The sequence below is a fragment of the Anopheles gambiae genome, chromosome 2 (assembly GCF_943734735.2).
Source record: "Anopheles gambiae chromosome 2, idAnoGambNW_F1_1, whole genome shotgun sequence".
NCBI lineage: Eukaryota > Metazoa > Arthropoda > Insecta > Diptera > Culicidae > Anopheles > Anopheles gambiae.
In genome coordinates this window covers 84,177,182-84,202,803 of record NC_064601.1, presented here as the reverse complement: position 1 = coordinate 84,202,803, position 25,622 = coordinate 84,177,182, and the positions used below count along the sequence as shown (strand labels likewise).

The window sequence follows — 25,622 nt, the reverse complement described above, 5'->3', positions numbered from 1 at the left end:
GAGACCAAAAATGATTCTCCCGCAGGGATTCCTTTATGTCGTCGAACCTTGTATCATACGGATCTCGTACTCCGTAGCACAAAGAGACCTCCTTGGTAAACACTTCAAACATAACCAGTAACGACCGGTTGGGTTGATTTCGGGTTGTGCAAAGTAGAGATGTGGTGGCGTAGTTGATTGTTTTGTTCATAATTGAAACATCTTTTCATTGCATGGTGCATGGTAGACGAGTAAATGAATACTTGGTTAGCCATCGGTTGAGATGAGATACGTTTATGTTTCGAGAGAATTTGCACAGTGAGTGTGTGAGTGATTCGTACTTTAAATCAGTAATGTCTTTATTTATTGTTTGACTTTTGCATCAAAATGTACTGTACAAGTTGTAAATCGAGTTAAACGTTTAAATGCAATAATGCGCACAGCTGCTACTTCAAATTGGTGTTGGGAAAATCTTCACTCTAATTTCAATCGACAATCTGTTTCGTTTGATCGAGTTAGAAATAATGTGACAATATTTAACATTCATTAACAAAATTTATATCCATCGTCCACGATTGAAGGCTGCAATATCCCTACGCAGCACACCGTTTCTAATGGCAAGGACGTGCTGCTTGGAAGCGTTCTGTTGAGCAGAAACTCTGGTTGAAGCTGTATTGGAAAAGCTTAAAACAAACATTTACTTTTATGCTTAACGTTGCCGGCAAAGGCATGCAAACCAAAGGATGCTTGCGACCGGAGTAAAAGCAGCAATAAAGGAACCTCCCCCTCGTTTTACCAGAACGATATGGCAGGATGTCGCATCCCTTCACAGCTGCCGCAAAATATGCTTGTGACTGCCTCCTTTCTATCGTGTGCTCTTTATAAAGGTGCTTGTGTGTGTATGAGCGTGCGTGTGTTTGTATTATTTTATGGAACACAAAAATCAACAACGCTTCAAGCTCGGTACAGCCAAAACCGGCTGAAGGAGTAAAGAGGAGCAGAGTACGCTTGGTAGATACATACCTGAGGTTGGTTCAATTTTCAGACATTTATGAGATTGGCTTTCAAATGAAATTAATTCCAGCATCATTCATTCGGATGCAAACACACGGACGGCCTCCATTTTTCGAGCAGCGTGCGAGAACTAGCCGGAAAACGAGGGATTATTAGGGGTTTGCTCACCCGGCTGCTGGCGTGTGCGCAGTCACAGCCATACGTAGCTTCAGTTGTCCACTAGCAAAAAGTGCTCCACTGAAGAAGCAAAAACAAAAAAACACACACACTAGACGACCCAACCATAGATTCGGAACCGTACTTGTGATGGGTTTCGAAACCCTATCATTAAATTTGAATTTCATTGTGTCGAAAAAACACGTACGATCGTTGAACGGGTTTCCTTTCCAGCCGTTAGCTGAAAGGATGGTTTGGTTTAAATGCGACTTCCCCAGGAACGTTTGGTGCTGGGTTTTTTTCCTCAATCTCTTCGTACACTCCGCGCTCAGAGTGCCAGCAGTGTTGGTGTTCCTTTGGAATTTTTGCTCTTCATTCCAAACGTCCCTTTTCCCCACTCGGTATCTCTCTATGCAGATACCCAAACGTTGGTCTTTTGAAGTCCTGCTCCAAGCGCGCGGGGTATCAATGGCGCCAGACTTTCATGGCGTGATGATCCCCTCCTGTCTCAATCCCATTCTACGTGTCTAGTCCGATGTCTCAGCATAAACACACTTTCGACCAGATGATGCTGTGTGTGTGCTTCAAATGATGATCAATGGCAGGGAAGCGTTCCCAACGGGAATGCTTCTCCCGTACGTGTGTACAAGAAACTTCGCTTATGCGCAAGAAATGCACAGTGCAAATGAAGGAAGCGTAGCAGCTCGCTGCCATCCCGGATTCCCTGAGGATGAACGGGCGTGATGGCATGCCAAACCGGTGCCGGAGACAACGCGTGTCAGTTTTGGGACGAAATTAAATCTAATTGAAGTATACGAGCGTGAGCTACTGGTTAGGTCTAGAGACGACATCGAAAGACGCCCAAAACCAGCCACCGGTTCCAGGGAAAGGTAATGAAGGGAGGATGAGACGAGATGTACACAATGTTCTGAAGAACATGTGCTGTCTATTGCTAAGTTTGTAATGCTGGAACCGCTGCATCCGGCGCCCCCGGTACCTTCCGTGACATCTTTATAACGTCTCAGGATCTCGGGACCCCGAGTCTCCGTCGCAAATCCTTGGCAGATAATTTTATCCTGCACAGTTGATTAAAGTCGGAACGTTATCGCTTCCGCAGTGGTTTTTGGGGCTTGTTGTCTTTATCCGCAACCGCACAATAGCCTAGGTCTACATCCCGCAGCGCCATCGTTGTGCTGGGTGCGGTTAAGAATTATTCATAATTTTCTTTCACGGTGGCACCAAGTTCCTTCGGCCCGGCCGGGCAAGTTATGAAAGGGGCTTCGTGAAGAGAGAGCACACTGTTAATTTACGGGTAGCGATATTATCCTTTCGTTGTTACAAGATCCGGCAACAAGTTTTTCCCGTTGAATTAATTCCATTTCTTTGGTAGTTTATATTCCTGTAGGGTTTAGCTGTGTTGCGGGTTTGTTTACATATTTCATTTGCCTAGCTTGCGCGGTAGATAATAAAAATCATAAACCTTGTAGTTCGTGAGCTTACTGTAAGAGTTAGGAGGAGCGTTGTAAGAAAGCTACCGAGATGGGATTTAAACCCTTTTTGAAGATCTTTTTCTTAATTTAATGGTTCTAGGACCTTAATGGCTAGTACTGTAAGAAAGGACGATCATTACTTTTTTACTCTTCTCCTTGGTTGATCCTTATCTATGCTCTTTTATATGCTGGACCAGTAGTAACGACCATACACATTGATCTTGTTTACAATCTGATTAGCGACGTTTGCCTAGCTTCCGTTTTTCGGTAGCATTCTATCCTTCTTCTGCTATGTTGATAAAACTGCTCCGGTAAAATAAAACTCCGGTATCTCTCGTATTTAACCTCACTGTTAGTATTTTCCAACTTGTATGCCTTTTTTCTTTAAAGTCGTCCTTTTCTCCTATTCTTTCAACTCAACCGTCTTCTTTTCTATTCTGCCTCATTTAATAGCACTGAAAGCGGTTTCCGTCAAATGCCGTAAGGGTTGGCCTGTAAATGTTTGCCGTACCCTGTTTCCGGCATTCCGGAGCATGCAGACGGTTTGAACTCGACTCTGGTCTTCCCAATCTCCGGTCCATTCTCCATTGTTAGCTTATCCCATGCGATCCGGGAAGGTGTGACTGGGAGGAAACTGGGATTACCAATCGATTGGTTTGTCCCATGTTTGTCAAAATGAAGATCTTATCGGGTTGAGGTTATTTGTTTGTTTGCCATTGAGAAGCGTTGTCTATTGACTATACAGTTTATGTGTATGTGTGTGCTTCGAGAGAGATTATGTGTTTTGTTTTCTCCGGTCCAATGTTTCCATCTTCCACCGGGGAAAAAAGGGGTTTGGCATTTCATAATGTAAAAACTCCACCTTTTATTGTGCTTTCGGTTTGTAATCGGTTGGCCCGGGCAAACAAAAGGTCTAAGCGGTTTTAAAACACCATTAAATTGCCTTACCTGTGTCCCAACGAAAAGTGGGTCCTTTTGGTGGTTCAAAAGCTGCAAGCAGTTTGTTATTATAACCTTTTTTGATATTGGGATAATGACACATTACTGTAAGCTTTCAATTTTTTTTTGGCAAACAAATTACTTCATTATCGGTGCCATGGGATTATGGTAAATGTTTGTATCGTTTAAGTGAAAGAAAATAAGTTTTAATTGTTTAGCTGATCTTTTTTTATTGTACGTACTATTGAAAGTTATTTTATCCATTGAATCTTCAAACAATGCTCCAACTTTGTACTATTTTCTGCGTCCAGTTTTCTCCATGTTGAGAACTAAAAGGTAGCAAATTTAATCCACACTGCGTCTTTCGAAGCCATCATCCGTCCGTCCGTCTGTCTGTCTGTCTGTCTGACAAATTGTCAGATGGGAAAGTAGAATCTAGCACTGGTAATTGAAATGTTTCTGCACGATTCGTAACGCACGAACGACGAAGGGATTAGTGCCATGACAGCAAGGAATCGAGAAACGTGCGCTAACCTGTGCGTCAAGCTACTTCCTAAGGCTACATTACATCAGCATCACCTAGCATCTTTAGCGAATTCTCGTTACACACAGACCGCTGATGAAAAAGAGAGCAGCTTTGCTTTGTCTGAAAGGCATTGCGAAAGGAAAGCACATAAGATTTTCTTTTCTGCTTCGCAGCTTCCAGTAGCAGATCCAGACTAGAAAGGCTAGATAAGGTGTAAAATAGCACAGCACGTAGAGAGGGCAGACAACAAGGAGTTAGTTGAAGTGAGCGAATGACCAGACAGAAGTGCAGCGTAGATCGCATTGCACCGAGTTTCTCTGCTCGAGTAACACACGCCCCCTTTGGTCTATGGTTGAACGTCCTACAGTTATTACTGCCACCTTCCAAGCCAACGTCTTGCTTGGGTTAAGCTGCCAGACTTCCTCTTAATCTCTCCATGTCTCGCCTTTAAATCGTTATTACTATCATTAGCGGTTGATTTTAATAGAAAACATTTTCATTACCTCAGGTCATGCGTTACGCGCGGCAACCAGTTTGTTTGTGGATGTTGGGCGGCCTGTTGGTACATGTTGAAAACTTGAACTTCCCTTCGATTGCTTCGCGATTGAACCGTTTCGTTGTGTAACATTCCATTTACTTTTCCACTCTACTGCTACCTACCCACCCTGCTGTCCGAGCAGCAAAGTATACGTTTTGCATAAATCGTGTTTGAAAGCAATAGGAGACACACTGAAAGCTTTCCTTTCTTTATCTGCAACACGTTCCGGCGTCTGGTAGCGATAGCGTTTCGGACATCCTGTCGACGACATCCGATACAGCAGATCCCGGCAGAGATATATAGAAAAAAAAGAAAATAGCGAACGTCTTCTGTGCAAGATCAATCTCGCATAACCAACCGTCACCAACCAGGCAATGGCGATACCGACGGGTGGCCGTAAAGTCAGCAGCATCAACCTAGTCCATCTCGTTGAATCTGTCCAATCGTACCACTGCAACCTCCTCTCCAAGCCAGTGCAGATGAACAAACGCAGCATGCTGGCAGCTGACTGTTCTCGTGCGATGAAATCTCCTCTTGCGCTCTCTCTTTCGACGGCGCATACACACAACACGAATGGCACGTGTCGGCCGGGGTAGGACGTCATGCATGCTACCGAAACCAACCCCGATAGCTGATACACTCACTCGAGGGCATAGCAGACCTGCGGCTCCGCGCGCAAGCACTCAGTACCGTACCAGCTGCTGCTGGTGGCGCACTGAAGCATAGATATCCGGTATGCATCCTATCAGCCATGCTGCATCGGCAGCGTAAAATTGGAAGCTGAATCAGCCAGCCAGCAGGGCGCAGTCAATCATCCTAACCTCTAGACGCCAGCGCGTCTCGCTCGGCCCAGAGCTACCCGGCTGCTGACAGCTGCACAACAAAAGGCGGGAGAAGGTGGATATTAACAACTGGAGCAAAAACACGTGATGGCGTTACGTCGTCATTTTTTACTAGGTTTTTTACCTTCTCCTCTTGCTTCTCCGGCTACCACGCCTAATTCGATTTGAAGAATCAAATTTTGCTTTATTATGAATATTTGGTTCAATTTGATTCCAGAAGCAGATGGATATGTCAACTGAGAGAAATAAACGCGACAGAAATGCTTCCGTTAAAAAAGAGTGGGAACATGTCCCTAAAGGGGAATAAACTGATCGACCACAATCGACAAAAAGTAAACCACAAAGGGACGAGAGGGGAAGACATGAGATTGAAAAGTTTTTGTGGTGTGAATTTTGATTTAGTTTCAGATTACTGCTAACCTCCAAAGCCCAGGAGTGAAGCTGAAATTACAATTCAATCCATAGCTGATGGTTGTGGTTGTAGAGTTTGTACTGCGGGTTTTTCCCCTGTCTCATACATTTTTTTTACAACGTACAGTAATTAATAAGCACGTTCCATTCAGATGGAAATGATTCGTGTGTATTTACTGTTTGTTAACGAATCCCGTTGTGGGCGTATGGTTGATGGAGTTATTATTTTACCTCAACCACGTGTATTATGGACTGCCTGCATGGTTTTGGTTCGTGTGGTTCGCCCCTGGGCTGTGGCTTGTTTAATATCCCACCAAATTGTGCTCATTACCCAGCAAAAGAGTGCATTATTTGCGGACGTTATTATTATATATTTCTCGTCCTATTTTAATCTGAATTAATTCATTCATAGTACGATGACTCCCTCGCTACCCAGCCGCCAGCTGTCAACGAAAGGTGGAAACAGTAATGCAATAAATTATTTCCCTCCAAACCGTGGACCCTCCTCGTGCATTTCGCAAAAGCCGCATCGCAAGGCAGGAGCAACCAACGACAGTATGCAAAAAAATGAGTTGCAAAACACTGCCTACGCCGGATTGCCAGACGAAGCCATGTAGGCGTTCATTGATCAGTTGCAGCGCTTCCACTATTGCCTTCCTTTACTGATGCAACAGCCTGCGTTACTTAGTGGGTTCAGGTTGCTTTTTCTTTTTAATCATGTGGTTATGTTTCACCCACGTGATATTGAAAGGCCAGACACCTTTGCGAACTGTTAACGGCCCAGGTGCTCCAGAAGGGTATCAAAATTCTATGAATGAGCTTGGGAGCTTTGCGCGAGGATACGCATGACACTACACCTTCGTAGCAACTGGAAATTTATCACCAATAAATATCGACCTACACGCGTCGTTTCCTCTGTGTCTCCGGTTCATTGACACGAGTAGACGATCACTTCTCAATGAGTACGTAAGCGTAAACGACACAATATTTGTGTGTAGGGGTACTGATTCATGACTATTTACTAGGAAATTGTACGCGACTTTGCGAGATGCGATAGTAGTAAACTGTGAATCACAATGCTCATTAATCAGTGCTGGAGAAGAACATGGAGATGTGTCTTCTTTAATCTGCGAAAAGTTTATACTACTGGAAAGGCCTATCTGAGTGCCGGTAACCTAATCTTCGATGTGGCAGGTAGGCTCTTTGCGGTAGATTTTAGGTTGTGAAATTAACGTCAACAGCACTTGGGCAAATAACTGACGGCAATAAACATAACCACCCGCCGTTAAATATCTTGCACGATGAGGCGTACCACGCACGCACCTTTAGCTAAGAAGTGTTGTGAAACTTCTTTGAAGGTTGTTTTGAGCTGCGTAGAAACTGGATACGATGATGGTTAGAACTTTATCCCTAACGACGGGTAGCATTTTTGGCGCTCGTAAATGCCGTATACGATTACATCGTAATATTCATAATACGTGGTTGTGGTTACTTCTTTAAGCTGGAATGAATGTGTATTCCCTTTTGCTAATGTTGGAAAATATTCGCTGGAAGGTTTCGCTGCTCTAAATCCGCTTGACGCCGTTTCCATTAATTATCTTTGGTTCCTGTTAGTGTGGCTGACGTAAGAGATGTACCACAATGCCGTAAGAGGTTCTTAAAAATTCCTGTCCTGGAGTAAGCTCTGTCCTGGAAACTGTAGCTGTTAGCCATTTTTTACACTCTCTGTTCCTCCCCAGAAAACAGTATGTGTTCCCAAAACCTCTGGTATCTGGCATTACTCCAGCAGGAATTCTTTTCATCCCTGCACCTTTGCTTTGCTTAATGCCTGTCCTGCGGTCACAGACGCGTCTCAAAAACTGACAGCGTGAAAGTGTGAAAGTGTAAAACGAATCCAATCAAGTCTAAATGGCCTGTCTGGCGTCTGGGTCCGTTGTGGTGATCGTACGAACGGGTTTTCCTTCCCTCCCGCCCTGCGGCTGGTTGGAGCTAGCTAGATGTCCTGGGAAAAGCTTCAGAAAGAAACCTTAAAAGCATCTGCCAGCGCTGGCTATCCTTTGCTATCGGGCATCCAGTGGCCATCTCTTTCGTTGGCTACAATCTCGCCCCATTTGTGCCTATCAAACGGAAATTCAATTAATCCCCGCTCGCTCATCCTAACCCGGATTGCTACCGGGGACAGCATTATACAATTTGATTAAAATCGGTGGTCGGCGGTGCGATATTAAACTGTCAGATGCAAGAGAAAAGGGTTCTTCAGTAGCTCTGGTATGTGGAAACGTTCGGAATTTCCTAGGGAAGCCGCGGACTGTTCTATCACTGTTTCTTTCGATTTTGAGGAGAACCACATCGAGGAGGAGGCGATTAACCTCAACTTTTAATCAGTTACGCCAGTTGCCCCGCGTCGGCCCTTCCTCGGAGAACTGTTTTCCAATTGGTCGGTAATAATAACCGTTGATAAAGACGCCGCTGGTGTTGCTGTTGCAAGCACAGGGGAGTGGGGTGAAGAAGAAAAAGGGCGACTATTATTTCTCATCATGTTCTTGCTCTTAGCCTCTCAACCAGCCTTGTGGTACGGACACTGTTGGGAAGCTGATTCTGGGTTGAAGTTTTTTTTCCTCGAAAGCATCCGATTAACGCTCCATTGATCAGGTGGCTCCGGCTCCGAGTTCACACAGATCGATCCCCCCCTGCTTCTGGTTCTTTAGTTGATTGATGGACTTTGCTCCACAAGGCTGGCAGACCGGCGCTGGAAACCGGCACAAACGCGGCGCCACATAGACGTCGGCCTTTGGTGAGGTGCACGTGATAATGTTGCAATCAGTACGGCATTCTGATTGGGAAATACGCATCGAGTATAAGAATGTGGGAATAAAAATAGAACAAAACGAGTAGGAGCGCTGATAAAGATTTTATTTTCTGTTTTTATTTTGCTCTATTTTCATTGTCTTTTTCTATTTGTATTATTCTGTTATAGCCTGTTATGCTGTCTATGGTTTCTGATTTGGTTCTCTTTAAATTTCCTTTAATTTATAATTTAGAGTAAATAATTTCCATGTTTCTAGCTTTTTCTTAGCTTATGCATTTTTTTGTTTCAATTTATTCATGATCTTCCTTATTTGTTTATTCAATGCCCGTTGGCCCATTATTGCGTGCTATTGCCATTTTGTAACGAATTACGATTTTTTCGAATGAATTTTAAGTTTCTTAACTTTCGAAGCACATCCACGTGTTAGCGTTCCGTTTAAATAATTCCCTTTTGTCCATTAAGCATACGTGTGGCGATTTTCATTACAAGTTTGTATTCTCCCATTTTTGTTTTGTCGGCGCTTCCTATCATCGCATCATTATTATTACACGCAGCACTGTACATTCCGAGGCGTGTTGCTGCTTCCCTTGCACGTCGTCATTGCACGTCACTCAATTCTTTGCTGTGTGCTGCCCAAGGAGACATAACATACGCGACGGTAGCATCCCCTCCCAACCCAAGCACAGGAACGCTTCTCCAAGGGAGTGGATCGTGCAAAAATCACGACTCTCGTATAATTAACATATCAAACAGCGCGTCCCGCCGCTGTCCATTTTTCCAACCAAGTGGAAAGCTTCCGCCGAACCACCGGCATACACACAGCGCCGTGATTGGGAAGCAAACAAACGATGGCCTGGGAAAGGAAGCGTCTTTCTCCATGGCTCTTTCGGTCAACTGCAAAGAACCGGTTGCGTTGAACGTCATCTTTTGGATTATGATCTCGCTTTCCGGGTTTCTTTACGTGTCGGTCAACTCCACCACTTCGTGTGTTGTGTTTTCGCGATGTTTTTTTATGATTCAACCACGTTTCGGGGCTGTCAAATGTTGAGTCCAATTTCGTATCATCAAAAGCTCCGAAAAAATAAAAGCAAAAACACGTTCTCTTGAGCGCTCTTGGGACGTCGTGTGCGAACTCGCCGGGAGATTTCCGCTTCTTTTTTTTATCTGCACACTTTGACGTGATTTGAGCTAAAAAGCTCACACCATGTTTTTGTTTTCATTTGCTCTCTTTCCTCTTCACCGGTTAATTTGACAGCGAACCGGTTTGGATCGATGATTTGATTTTCCGTCACACTTCGCTAAATGTTCGACAGCAAAGACGTGGTTAAAAAAATGATTGGCCATTTTTTCGGTCGAGTAGTTTTTTTTATTCTCTCTTTGCATATGTTTGCAAGAATTTCTAGAGTAACCTGGAGAGGAATCTTCCATCGTTTCGGGAATGAGGTTAGCAGCCCCCATGGTGTAACGAATACGACTTTGTGATACGGGTGTCAGGAACAGGATTGACATCCTTATAAAAGTGACAATTGACAAGTGCCTACAATTTTGGAAAGCAAAGGCCCTGACCTGGAGGCACCCAAGAAAAGCAGTGTTCAATCAAAATACTCTTCCCTCAACAATAATACACGATCCCCTTTATTCAAACATCCATATCATTCAAACCATTCGCATGTCACAGCAGACATCTTTCTTCGATGTCAGAAGAAACTTCTGGGTTTTTTTTTGGTATGGTCTTCTACGTATCAGATCAGGTTCTCGAACAGGCATTGATTTCTTCCTGCATTCCATCACAATAATTCCTTTTTGCTGCCAACGACCAAAAGGCCACCCCTCCGCTTTCCGCACTGTCAGCAAAAGCAACCATTTTGCAGCATGACTTAACGAGTTGTTTAGCGATTTGTGTGCGAGCTCTTTGTGTGGAACAGGATTTTGGACATTAATATGACAGCGCAAGTGACATTTACAAGCATATGTTGCCATGGTGTCGCACTCTCAGTCCGTTTCAAATGGGGTTTTGTAGATGCTGCCGCAGAAGCAAGCGCTATGGTAAGAACACGTCGACATTAGACGAGTGTGACATGTAATTTATAAGACTTGCTACTATTAACGATATGTAAATTGTTGAGGTGTTGAGTACTTGGAGGGACGAGGTCTTTACAGTGCTCGTCGTGTGAATGTAAAAAGAAAATCTCGGAGATTTTACGCATCCTTCTCGCAAATCTTCTCTCTCACTGGCCTATTGAAAGCTCATTTCAATCAATCTGTATTACTCAACAACTGTATAAAGCAATAGCGATAAACCAAAGTCTCAATGGCTGCAGGCTTGGCCCGTCTACCAGCAATGCTCACAACAAGAGACGGCCATTCGTGCAACAAAGCAACAAATTGCAAGCCACTCTCGATGATAGTACTGCTCGTATGTGTATTTTCATTGCAATTTAAACCACTTCGACAAAAATCGCTACGGCCGGGCAAGGAATGATCCACCCAACAACCCACCCGCAGTGTGGAGTGCTCTCTGATCGATTGATCGCATCCACTTGAGTCATTGGATAGCACCGTACCCAGTTCGATTGGTCACAAGTGGTAGGGGCAAGTGTTTGTGTGATAGCAATGGAGAGATTATGTTGTTGACGCGATTTATATGAATTGTCGGACGAGTCTACACAAGTTCTCCAATTTCCTGTCCCGGTTTTGCTGCTCGCCGTTTATTGACAACCGATCGACCTCCGGCGTTGAAGAGTTGCTCCAGCTTTCCCTCCTTTCCCATCCAACGACTTCTTCGTTAGAGACTTCTTCTTCGATTCAGAATCTGAACGGCATTCGCCCCGGGGGAGAGTTACGTTACGGCAATTTTGCTTCCAACGCTAATTGGCAATTTTGACGCGAAGTTCCGCGAGGATTGCTCACGTACTGACAAAACACTGCGTCGGGATATTGGGTACCACTACACACACACACTCACCTCGGAACTCAGTCAGCTAGTACAAGTAGTTAGCCGGTTTCGGTGTTGTCGGTGACTCTCTACTTATTCAATTTATTGCCGAAGATATCACTCTTAATGTTAACCTTCTTGTGGGGTAGTGGATTTGCGTTGTTTGTTTGTTGAGATGGGCTGCAAAAGAGGTTGCGGTGCTTTTTTGCTAGACCACTTTTAAGATAAGTGCGCGGAAAAGGATCTACCCTAAGTACGCTTGCAAGTATTGCGCGCTCCCTACAGACACATCCAGCGGCCATATTTTGCTGCCCTTCTTTAGCCGACGAACCATTCAAGCGATAAAGACGGGTAAAAACGACACATAAATTAGCCAGATTTATCTGACGACTCCCTGGAACGAAACTTCCCTCAAGGGATTTCTTCAATAATTTAGCGCTTAAAATTATGTCTCCAAGATGGGGAATATGTGTATGCGTTTTTTTGTTGCCGTCACCGTTGTTTGGCACCAACACGTACCTTCAAGCGACAAATAACTCCATCAGCAGCGTTCCGTGCGCCGTCCGATCTGTCACTAATCTCAAACTAAACGGCTTCGGGTCGAAAATTAATGTTTCGGCTAGCGATTTATTAGTTTGTTGTCGTCGTTTTGGAAAGCTAAATGTCTCTTTTGATTAAAAGGTATAGATCGTCGCTTCTTCACTTCACTTTATGCGGCATACAAACACGAAGGGAACACCTGCTGCATTTCTGTCGACGGATTAGCCCCGTTTTGCATCGGACGGTTTGATAGATTGATTACCGCGCTTATATGACTGTTCATTTAATTTAAAATCCATTTAGGGTATCTCGAAAATGTTCGGAATGGGAAGGAAGGTACATTTGAAGGGACTTTATAACGGGAAAAGCTGATGTATGTCGGGAAAAGCGAATCAATAAACTATTCAAGTATTGTTGTTTGGCGAGAGAATCCATCATCGTTGATTAGTTTCTTGGAGAGGAGCGCATTTTCGAAGGCATTAACCTCAATAAGAAAAGTGACGTCTTTCGTCAGCGCGTAAAAAAGCCATAAAAAAAGCCTGATGAAAATAAAATTCAATAGCTATATTAATCACTTTCCTTGAAAATACGGGTTTCAATTCAGGGCTTTGAAATGCATTGAAAAGTTCTCTATCCTTTGTAGCAAGATTGCATCTGCTGATTAAGCTGTGAATGGAAACTTATTCAGTCTGTGGCTGCCCTCCGGCAAGGCGTCTTTTCTCGTTCGGCCAAGTTTTTGTGGTTAATTTGTTATTTACTTCAACAGACAGAAAACTTCTTCCCCGTGCGTCCCATCCTGTGTGACACAACTGCTAAAACTCCTATGGATGTAAATTACCACTTTACACTTTTTTCAAAAAGACCCATTGCAAAGTTGCATTTCGATCCACACACACACATACAAAAGAGTAGTGCACTCACCGAAATTGACCATCCCTGCCCCAAAACAAGTGGAGCATGAGTATGAGCAAAGTGCAATTACTCAAGCCGCTGGCGAGAGTTTCTCTTCCGGCTGGTGCAGCATGAATAATTTATCAATGCCCCCTCAAGCAATGAATTCTTCTCGGGCAATGGTCACCGTTGGAGTTGTGCATGTAGTCGGCCTGGTGGACAAAGATGATAGTGTTGTAAATTTGCGGCACGCAGTAATTCAGTTACGAGATTACAATATATTACACTCCCAGCCCGTTGGGAAACCCCCCCGGAACGCTCACTGCTCAGTGGTATTTTGCGATTATTTTTATTACCAACGTGCTCAAAATTTCACGTTTGATTTTTGGGTTATAGTGAATAACCGTCGTTTTTCTTCCATAAAGCCTCTCCCCGAACATGTTTGCTAGTCTAGATCCCCCTTTCCCCGTGGGATTAATGTTGCCATCTTCCGACCGTCTTGCCACTCATTTGTCTCGCTCGGGATTTCGGGCAGAGTGTATCCAATGAATGTCAAACAAAATTAATCAAGCTTCATCAACAGAAACATGGCGTTGCCGCCGAGGGGAATCGATTTAACAGCATAGTTCACTTCGAGCATTATATCCCCCAAAGCAAAACCCAAACCAGGAGAAAAAAAACCCACCACTGCACTGTTGAACACAAGCAGCGAAAACCATTTCGATAATGAACGATGCACTTTTGCAGCGCACAGGACTTACAACCAAATATATGAGTGGAAACATGCGTATGCTCTTAGTGAAACGAATTAAGCCTACCAATTTAATTTTGTACATCGTACAGAGAGGGAAAACAAAGCAAAAAAGAGAATAAGACTTTTGTGGCTGTTCTTTTTTTTTTTTATTCCTCTCCAAATTCTTTTCCCTTTTCAACAACGGTGTTGTGCGGGGACAATGGGTCACAATAACAACAACAAAAAAACACGGCCACACATTTTGTACAATTGTGCACAGCAACAAAAAATTGCAACACGTGAAGACAAAGGAGAGGAGTGCGAGAAGAGGGAAAATCCTGAAAACGCTTAAAATGCAATAATGCCTTTACAGTGGTGTGTTTTGGGTGCTTCATAAATCCATTAAACGGTGCAATTTCGGTGCATATTGGCGTGCAACGAGTGTGTGGCCCAGACTCATACATACACACACCCGTTCCACGCTTGGCCGCCAATTACGCTTATAGGAGTTTTTGGCCACCCGGTCGGTACGAATTTTCGATAATTGCTTTTTACGTGCCGGATGCATGTCGCTGCTACCCAAAGTGGCCGTGTGCTTTTCCCTTTTTTCAGGAAGATCAAATGGGATTTTTTGGCTGTTAATGCATTTGAATCGTTGCAGTCGAGAGCCTTTTTACAAGATTGCCTACTGAATAGATTATTCTTGGAAAAGGTCCATTTAAAAGAATTTGTTTTGTAGGATTTTTAATAAAACATTTTTTTAGTACATTTCATCTTGGGTTATGCATGTTTCCATCTCCATAACTATGTACAACAACAGTTTCGAATGTTTATTTTGTGTCCTCCAGTGAACAACTCCTAAAACCATTGAAAGTTTATTGACTACACAAGTACATCGATCTGTTTCGATGTTTCTCTTTCGGAAGAGACACTCAACGCTCCACATTCGTCACAGCAGCAGCAGCAGCAGCAGTTGTGTTTCCACTTCATCCTTCTGCAAAGCCAGCTGCCATTTGAGGACTCATCCCGTCTAATAGAATCCCATCTGTATGGTGATTCTATTGGCTATTAACCGTCGTCTATATGCTCGATCTCTTGCAGACTGCAGCTTGCTTCGGATGTTTGTATTACCATCCCTCTGGCATCATTTCTGCTGACACGCTCAGTGTTTCAGTGCCCTTCGCAAGCAGAGGCCCTCTGGAGACGAGAGCGTAATCGTGTACAGCTTTGCAGTCAATTGCCTTTTTGCGATTGACTTCGCTTTTGGGACGATTTCGTATCTCTCACATCACTCCTTCTGCCCTGCGGTGTCCTTTCCTCAAATATTTGGTCCAAACACCGAAAACCCGCATCTTTCCATCCGTCCCCCGGGTTGGGTCGGAACAGCCGGAACGGGGCAAACAACGGTCGATGGAAGAGTGAGGGATGGTACCAATATATCAACGATTCTTCCCCCTTCAATCGCATTAGATGCTCGTCCGAAGCCAGGTCCAACAGTCGGCAAACAAATTGTGTTGATTGTTTTTCGCTTTCGTCCCGCCTCTCTGTTGCCTTCTGTGTATGCTGTGGAAGGATTCTACCTGCTCTATGCTTGCCCGTGTGTCGGGCAGTGTCGAATTCCTGGGCTCGTTTCCTTCCCAATTCTTATCTGGCTGTGCCCCCGCCTTCCAGGGAAGGACCAAGAACCTTGGGAATTCTCACATGCGTGTACATCGTTCATCATTGCGCGTGGCTCAACCGGGACGACGGAATAAAACACAAGACACAACATTAGCTGCCTTTTAAGAAGTGACGTTCAAACCCAACAGTGTGTGTGTGTCTGCGTGGATGCGTGAATCTTACATGTTTGATGCTTACAGTAAGGAACTGTTTGTGTCTCTCATAAACCGCATGGAAGGCAGCGTGAGGATTCAATCTAGCTCTGTCATTCAACGGACGAGAAACCTCCCGTCGATATCTCGCGAAGGATCTTGGCGCACTCTTATCAGCGGGATGAAATCCCCCTTGTCGAACCTTGTGTATGTTTTTTTCCTTCTGCTCTTTCCTTTTGATGTGTGGCATATTTCAACGGTTTCACAGAATTTGTTTTCAACCAGGAAGTTGCTGTATATCTTTCGCCTTTCGCCGGGTTGTGGAAAGACGATCTTTTCGATCTGCAAAGATGGTTGGATGTGGTTTTCTCACATGTACAAACACACACGTACCACCACCAATATGTTCTCTGGAGTGTTAGCCGTTGAAATGGAAGAGAAAAGGATCCATTTACGGTACACCGCGAACGGTGGTGAGCGTTGCTGCTATGCTTCTGCTACATGTTCCTCGTTCCATTCCCCTGATGATTACTTCGGCAGGATATAAAGCGCGCAAATTTGTATTCATGTATGTGTGTGTTTTTTTCTTCTTGCTCTTCTCTCTTTACGAATTTTTCCTCCTTCACTTCCTTCCTGCCCATAGAGCCGTCAGTTTTGGGGGTTGTTTATTTTCCACTAGATAATTCCACCCACTCTTCCACACGCTCTGACTAAATTGTAAGTCAATTGCTCGGTTTCGTTGCGGATGGGGAGCGCAATCGTGCTATAAAGGAAAAATGTGTTTAAGGAGAGGAAAATTAAACGCAATTCCTCCCTGCTGAGTGTTAACAATGTTACAAAAGACTAGTGATGCCTCGTTCGTATGATAATGTGGAGGAATTGATAAACGTTTTGAAATTTAATACATTGAAAGCAAACTCATGTTACTACAATCATCATCGTATTGCTCACGTCAATCAACACTTTGAATTAAGCTGAAGATTCGTCGACTGTTGATTTGACACGAGTTATATTTGATTACGCCATCTAAAAATCAATCAGCATCAACAGTTTCAATCAATCAACAATTTTTGAAAATGGAAATGATTGACCATAAATTAAAAATATAAATGAAAGCTAAGCTCACTACCAAACGGAATAGGTGGACAAAAATGGAACCCAGTTCCGTACTGCACCACAGCCAAATTGAATTACATTTTCCCCCTTTTTGCTTCTGGTTTATTGCAATATATTGTTCAACTCAATCAAACGCATTATGACAGCAGCGGTAAGGCGCGTGCTCGTTGTTGATAAATGGGAGGGAAATGGTTAACATTTCACTACCCATACCATCTCGAACACGAATTCGAATTCAATTTCCTTTCCAATAAATTAGAAAGTTGTGGCAAGTTTTTTCGCTCCCATGTGCGTTCTCTCGTTGCTCCTGTTTTATCAAACACACATTGCCATATTTGCTGTTCGGCTTGTTGTGCAAAACTTTGGCATCACTAAGCTACCGTGTAAAAAGCGTAAGCAACATGTAAACTCAATTCTAAAAGTTTCTCTTGCAAAATCGTGTACTTCTGCTGCGGCACTCCAGAACCACCCCACGCGCGAAACCCTCGGGAAGGCACCGTGCGTAAGAATCAATTTTGAAGCTGTGTCATTTCTTTGCTCTTCGTGTGCTTTCAGCTGGAATTGTGCTTACGCATAAATTTTGCACAAATTGAGGGTGCTTTGTGTGCGAAAAGGTAATAAAATATTGTTTCTCCATGACCTTGTGTAGTTGAGCTTTTGCAACTTTGAATAAGGTTGCTTTTTATGGGAAAGATGAAGGTTAAAAAAATATATTATTAGTTACTAAACTAGATTCTTATTCGTTTTGGTTCTTGAAATCACCTCCTCAACCTGAATCATTTGTTCATTTCGAGAAAAGCCCAGCGAGATCTCATCTTACCAAACATTCAAAAGGAAGTGCCAACGTTTCCTGGAATGCCTCAATTCACACCTGAAGTGCCACGGAGAAGTGGAAGTATATCATAGCTGTCGCTCCTGTTCCTTTCATCTCAACACTGCTTTCAATATCTTGATGCTATTGATGGATGTGTAGGAGGAGAAAGAGAACGAAAAAAAGCACAATCCTCCTTAGGGAGAAAAAGTACGCTCAGCAGTGCCCATGTCGCCCTGAATGACATTGATTACACCTATAGATTCAGCATCATTGGGGAAGGTAAAAATAAGCAAGAAAAACTAACAATGCCACTCAAAGTGCAAAACAATAACCCCCACGCAGCCAAACCAGAGACGCCACAGACGCCTCAGAGCTTGATTCCATTTGCGCGATGGAAAATGGATCACGCTAACCAACTCCGGAACTCCTTTCGCACCAACCGGATGACACGATATCCTATTCCGCTCGGTGCCTCCAACTCCCGAGTCTTAGAGAAAATCCGGAAAAGCTATCAAGATTTCTTGCGCCCTCCCCAACAGCCCCCTTTACGCGTTGCGAGTGCAAAAACTCATCAAACAAAAGAAAAACAATCTAACTTTTTTTGCGCCTCATAATGCGGAAACGTTCTGGACGATGCCGCCGCACCGGAATGCCGAGTTCCGTTCCAATGACGACAGAAGAAATCGATGGCCAGTGACAATGGCTGAAGCCGTTTGTTTTTTTCAAATGCAAACCGTCTATCCTGAAACTGGTTGGTTTAGTTGTCGGGGTTTTTTTTGTTTACAAATTTCGTAGCTCGTAGCTCAACATCAATCCACTTCCGATCCGTATCGATTTGAGTTTAGCGACCATGTCCTCTTAAACCACCTTGTCCTGGCTGCTGCAGTATCACAGCACAACTCGGGCAGGGATTACATGGCGATTGATTGTTTTTCCCCCTCGCAGACATCCTTTCGCAACTGCTTGTTTTCCATTTACGGGTAAAGTGGTTCGAAAAAGGGATCCACAAAATTTTCCCCACGCAACAGCATTTCGGAACATTTTTATTTGAAGATCCTAAATCTCCCATCGGCAAAACTGTTGGTGCGCCCGAAAGTTATACTAGCCGCATCGCACACACTACACCCAAACACACACACACACACACATTGCAACCATCAAATGCATCTCGTTTCGGGTTGTACGCTTCGCCGCTGCTGTACGCGATTGCTTAGCCAAACAAATACCCGCCTGCTGTGGAGATTTGTTCTCGAGGGTTTATCTGATTATGGTGAAATGGATTTTCTATTTCCATTCCGGCGGCAACGTCTGCTTCTTTTTTTTGCATACTTCCGCTCTGAACAAATATTGTCCTACGCGTCGCAGCGTTCTGGGGCAAAAGAAGCTTATTTGTTTTGCACTTGCACTCCGACGTTATCCGGCGGCTTAAATTGAACGTCGCGTAGGGGTAGTGATGTGTTGTTTGCGTTTTTGGCTCAATTTAATTATAGTTTTTTATCCCTTTTCACTGATACACTACAAACTAGCTCGATGGATTATACTGCAACAAACTAATGCAAAATGTTTCCCATTCTCGCTTCCGTTTTTGCAGGGTATCTGCCCCGGCAACAGATTAAAAATTATTCAATCACACGATTCGGGCTGCTTCACGCTATCGCCCGCCTCATCGCCATGCCCAACGATTGATTCGACCACCAATCTGAACAGTCCGATACCGAGCGAAATCTACGAAAACACGTCACTGTGCAGCAGTACCAGCGCGGGCAGCCAGCGACAGGGCAAGCGGCGATCCTGGCACATCATGCCCAACAAGGTAGGTTCTTTTTTTGTAAACACCGCATGCGTCTAGAGTGAGAGAAAGGTTCCAATCGATTCTGTATCGTGACGCACGACGCTTGGAGCTGGGAAGCTGGAAAATGGAGAGATGGATGACGTCCGGCAGCAGGATTTGTCGCAGTAATTAGGACTTAAGTGATCCGGGAAGGATTTCGTGGTTACAGATGCTGAATCACGGGTTGGATCTTGACCGGGCTGGGACATTGAAATCGACCAGCACCACTAGTACAATGTTCTTCGCATTCTTCGTAGCTCTGTTCCTAGCACAGGAATTTGAAGCTAGCAGTCAGGGACTCCCTGGTAGAATACAAAGCCATAGATAACAATCTTAATCCGTAGTTCGTGGTTTGACGTTAATCTACCCGCGTCACACTGCGGATGGATGAATGTGCGTGCTAGTGGCAGTATTCCTTACGCATTGAAATGACTCTTTGGACCGTTGCAAATGCCAACCGGGAAGGGACAGAATCATGTCAGCGTGTCTCCCAATCCAAATCTCCCAATCTGCCAAGCAGGAATCCTGGAAATTAAATTGTTTTGGTGACATTTGCTCTGCCCGACGAGAGCGCATATTTGAATGGAAATAAGACATTTGGTGTAGACGCTACCCATCGTTCGAGTCGTCACGGCCGTAAAGTTGCCCTTAATGTGGTGGAAAAGCTTTTTGTTGTTTATAATTTTTCGCATAAAAGCGGGTGTAAAATGAAATTAAATTTTGGCTGAAATGCTATTTTCTTGGTATCAAGGCTTTCGACTTACATCGACAATATTTTCTTGTCAATGTAAACATGTACTGCTTGCTTTGCTACGTCGCCCCGATAACTTTCGTAAACAGTAACGCATAATTTAAGCCATCAGTGAGTGGTTTATGCAAAAAGTTTTCAACTTTTGAACAACTTCAACCATATCTTACTCCTTGCCTTGCCCTTGGTGTTCTGACAGTACAAAATTTGTACTCATCTCCTAGGTGGCGGAGCTTTTACAGCTTCAAAGTATCAACATGAGAGTGGTGGGTCGTGGGGGTGAATAAGTCAGCCACAAATCAGACGTATTTTTTTACAATTTATCGCTTTCCAGCTCCCGTTTTAGGTCCTTTTTTACGGTATTGCTAGGATTTTCGGAAAATTAACTTCCAGTTCCAGTTGGACCAGAAACATAGCTCCACGCGCAAGAAGCACCTCACAAAGAAATTGGAAAGAAGCCGTTCCGGTGCGTGTTCGATTTTATCACGCTCGTTCAGTTCTCAATCATCATGGAATGGTGGGATCGCTTCCGCTGGCCGCCATGTTATGGCTTTCTTTCCTTCGATGCGGTTGAACGAGTTGTGCGGAAATCAATAAGCATAAATCAGACCTCGAACAGCTTCCGCCCGGTACCCGGAACATCGGAATCGAAAAATGTCCCCCATTTGGGGGCTGTCGGCTCCATCCAGTCAAGGACGATTGGAGGACACAGCGAAGCTTTTTGGCACCGCTTCTTCTTCGTATCCCCTGAAAAGTATGCCGAGATGGCGGCAAGAAGATAAAGTTTCCGATTGGAAGATGCTACCCTTGCCCCCGAGAGGTGCAAGTAGCACCGGGTGTAGGTGTTAAAATGGGGTTTTTGTTTTGTTGTTTGTTCGGTAGGCGGCTGCAGCTGCCACCGTCAGATGCGACAACACAAACACAACCCGACCGGTCGCCAAATATGTGGGACGGGGGGAGTGTTATTTGTAAAAGTTCTGCTGCTGATGGTGTACATTAACGGGTTGTAAACGACAGCACATCCGTGGCCTCGGTCCCAATTGCGCCTACTAGCACGCTTGTGGCAAGGTTCCGTTGTGGAAGGGACGGGACACAGAACGGTTGGAAAACTTTCACTTTCCACCGCGAGCAGCAGCAAGAATTCAACGACCCTTTGGTGAAGAACTTGGACAGGGCGCGAAAGGAAAGATAAAACAAAAACAGCAGCACCACAACCACCTCCCGAGTCGACACCGGAGAAGGTTGAAGTGTACTTGAACAACAAAGCCCAACTCTCCTCTGCGCTGGCTCTGTATGAGAGCAGCCGTTCGGCTATCTCTGCGCCATTGTCTGCCCAGGTCAAGAAGTTTGGTTCGCTTGTTTATTTACCGCGCAATCGTTTGCGAGATTGCGACAACCAGGTGACCGATTTTCTAGCCTCGTTATAACTTTTACTTCTCCGTCGCCGTGTGCTGTGGCCTACCACCTTCCAGGTGTATTTGTTGGTAGGTTAAGCGGGAAGAAAATAAAGATACACAGACCCCGGTTGCTCCGTTGACAGTAATGGAAGAAGTCATAGAGCGGACAATGGCGTACCTGAGCAGCCATTTTTCATTAAGGACACACATGTGCGCTTCAAGAGTTGTTTTCTATTGTCGAGTATTGTTTTGTGCCTTTAGCGCGGGTCTATTCTTTCTGGCAGGTACGAGAAAACAACATGATGCTTGATGCAGCGAACACCTAAATTGCGCATTGCGTAGATGATGCTGGTTGCAGAGCAGATTGCAAAACTCTTCCCGGACAAGGACAGTTTTATTGTGCCATGGATGCCTTGTTAAGGTTAGCCTACATTTTAGTTCTGACTGTAGAACTATTCTCGAGTTGTGTGCAGACTCTGCAAACTTTGGACCAAATCGTCCCGGAAGGCAGACGCTCCTTTCGAAAGATATATTTCACCAAAGGTTCACTTCGTCAGTATGGCTGTTGGTCACACCCTCGGTACAGTAGCTGCAGTCATGCCCTGCTTCGCCTTAGATGCGATGTCGTAGGTCTGGGAGCTGAACTTCAAGATTTATTGCATTGTCCGAAATGTGCAGTGTCGTGTAGGTCAACGTATATAAGCACCCTTGCTGACCGTTTTCCCTCTATACATTCTTCAAGATATTGTGCTTTTTTTTTTGTTTCTTGACACGCCTAAACTGACCATTCGGAGGGGACAAATTTTTATCGGGTTTAAAAGTCTCATAAATTCTTTCCCAAAATCATATCTGCTCAATGACAACTGTGTCCCTTTCTTTGGTGCCAGATAAACACGAAAGCTCGGGATGACACTCAGGGCCATGGAATTAGCAGAACTTTTGTATCCGGCGGGCCGTTCAAGATCCGTTCATATTCTGGGAAAATAAAACATTCTCCAATCATGACGAGCCGATATGATAGTGGTGCTAAGTGGACCACGACCTTTACTGCGACTTGCCAGTGACAGCTGTCATATTTGCTGCCAACCGCAATGGTTCTAAACCCCTGCCGCCGCATGCCTGCGTAGTGATGAGTGGACGGTTTTATGTGCAACACATAAAACTCCTGCCAACGGGGTATCGTTATGGACAAAAATGGCAGCTGTGAAGCGTTTGCCATTCGTATTGTTCTAACACGCGTCGATGCTATCACCATTGTGGAGCAATTTATTTTATATGACCTTTTCTGCGGCGGCTGCTGTTCTTGATGTATGCCCCGGCACCTTGGAACGCTGCCTCGAAGAGCACCAAGTTTGACCGAAATTTTTCGTTCCATTTCTACTCCCAACCCACCCGGTCCCAGGGATCGTTCGTGCCGTTTTATTTTGTCGTAAACTCGAAATCAATAGGAAGTCGTAAAGACGTTCGACAGGATCAATGGCGGTTTGGTGTGGCGATGGGAAGTACGTGACTTTTCATTGCGTTCCGTTGTTAGTGGTGGGTTGTTTTTTTGCCCTCCGGGGTTTTATTTCTAATACTTTTTGTTAAATCTTGAAGAAAATCTTTCTCGAATCATTATTTTGGAATTGTTATCGAGATATTATTGTTACCAGTTCGCACCTCAAAAGGTCCGAATTCTAAAAAGTAGAACTGCTTTTTTCATCACATTATTTAATGATAGATCCTATCAAGTGATCCATTACCCCTGAATAAACCCTTCCGATGCGGAATCCTTCATTTAAAAAAAAACCCTGCTGTCAGTCAGGCAGTAAACCCAAGATCCCCGTTCCCTGACCAATGACGGGTTTATCTAACCTTTCACTTCCGCCAAGGATTACCAACATCCCGACCATCCCCCAGCCCTTTCGAGTAACGTAGAAGCCAAAGTAATCATTTCCTTAGATTGAACTCATTTAATAAAGAATTCAGAAGGAGATAGGGCACGGAAACCGGGAACCACTGCTCCTAAAAATAGCAATCGCACCAAGAAACCAGGCAAATGAAAGGAATACGTTCCAGTCCTTTCTCTCTGACTACTGTTTGCCACGGCTATCCCGGCACTGTATCAAGGTGTTTGTTTTGGTGTTCGGGCGTTTGCTCTGCGAGGTTGTTTGATGGCCTTAATTTAGCATTCTTTTTCGAGGCAGGCTGCCTGTTGTTTGTACGGTTCGCCCAGTAAGTTGTGTTCCAGCTTTTTTGGGGAAAACGGTATTTTCACGCCCCTTTTCCGGTGGGTCTCCGTATACGAATTATGTAGGAGGTGGCTCTATCGGGAATGCTGTGGGAGCGGGCAGGCAGAGATTTATCATTTCCGCCGTTTCGCCACCGTACACTTCCGTTTGCACCAATTGCCGAAGGTGTTGGTTGCTGGTGTTGTTTGCTATGGTTCACCTCTGACCACGTTTCTCTCCGCACGCTTCACACGGTACCTCGTTCGCTTTCCGCGAGATGGCGCCCCCGGGAACGTAGAACATGGCGCACTCCTTCTTCCCCGTACGCGCACGGCAGGACACGGAAATGATCGTAAGTAAACGAAATGTTTAATCTTCGCTCCCAGTGTACGCACCTTTACATTTGTCATTCCGGGTCCATTCGCATGGTGCGTTACGTATGCTTTTTAGTGCTTCCGGTTTTTGCGCCCGAAAGGTAGGCAAAAGAAAGGCAAAAAAGCTCCAGTCTCATTTATCGGTGTCACGCACGGGTAATGGAGCGTACAGCAGGAGCAAAGAACATACGAAGTGCGGGAAGAAAATTGGATTACACCGGAACAGAATCTGATTGTGAAGCTTTCCATGGTATTGAAAGTGTATTTGCCTTCAAAGTGCCTTCAAGACGCACATTCCAGCTTCCGTTGCCTGCGGATGCTTAACATCGTACTCTTAAAGCACTTGAGCTTGTGCGACTTTAAACAGGCATCTTAGTTTCATGGTAAAAGCTAACCCAAGGAAAAAAGCATCTCTCTTTGTTTGTTTCCTTCAACCGGTATTAGCAAGTGATTTGCTCGAATACTTTTACTCGGCAAAATACAAGCCTTTTCGGAAGCTTATCGGTTTGTGGCGCAACCCATCTCCTCCTGCAACGGCTTGGCACCGGATCTGCCACTGCCAGAAAGCTTTGTCTAAAAGGCACGTTTTTCACGCAATATTTTTTACCCCTTACCTCGGTCTGGGTCGTGGCCTTCCTTCCGTTGGTATGTCTAAGCACTTGAAACGTGTTACAAACACAATCCCCAATCTCCGGCCGCGCGCTGGTTGGAAATGCCCTTTTTTGCGCATTACCATCCGCGCCCGGATGAGCATGAGCATACGCCCTACGGAAGTGGTGAGGTGCACTTGCGGGAAACAAACGGAAATGCCAGTGTTTAACATTTTTTCGCGACAGTCACACACAAGTTGGTTGGTTTTCCCTTTTTCTGTCGTTCTGGTGTGACTGTCGCGCTTCTTTTGTTGGTAAACCATTGTCAAACACACCGTTATTATGGTCTGGAAAGATAGATGGGGAAACAGCTTTGGTGTTTATGGATGCATCGATGGAACGCGGAATGTGTTAGAATGTTTCGTGTTAGAATGTACGTTTGCTAATCTACGGAGAGGCGGAAGCATAATCGTACAGTATAGAAAAAGGGAAATGTTCTTTCTCTTCTGGTGAATCATTTTCCTTTCTACAATCTATTTTAATGGTTTATATCCACATTAGTATAATTTTATTGTCATTGGATATTAATGTAATCTTTATTTTTCTTACATGTTCAATTCTATTGATCTGAAACTCCTGGGAACATTGCTACCGTTTAATGCATTTTGCATATCTCGATGCTTTCTTATACTAACCCATTCTACAATTCTAACAAGATTGCTGTCCAATTGGGATTTTACTATCATACACCGTTGTCGTATTCCGACTGCCTGTAAACTTAGCCATCTCGACAGCCCCAGGAGCGTACATTAAAACGGCTGTAAAAACCATTTTACAATCTCTATTAAACGTCTGAACTGACATACATCTTTTAGGATACCATTATTGTGAAATATTTGCAGGATCAAAAAACAGACGAGTCTCCATC

The 25,622-nt window shown here is 44.4% G+C and overlaps 1 protein-coding gene across 2 annotated transcripts in view; it reads left to right on the top strand.

Moving 5' to 3' along the window:
* LOC1276110 (breast cancer anti-estrogen resistance protein 1) overlaps window positions 1-25,622 on the top strand; it is a 118,630-nt gene that overhangs the window by 64,224 nt on the left and 28,784 nt on the right. For both annotated transcript variants that reach the window (XM_061647003.1, XM_061647004.1), the window contains one exon: window positions 19,136-19,357. In XM_061647003.1, the coding sequence (XP_061502987.1) occupies window positions 19,136-19,357 (222 nt within the window). The remainder of the gene's footprint in view (window positions 1-19,135; window positions 19,358-25,622) is intronic.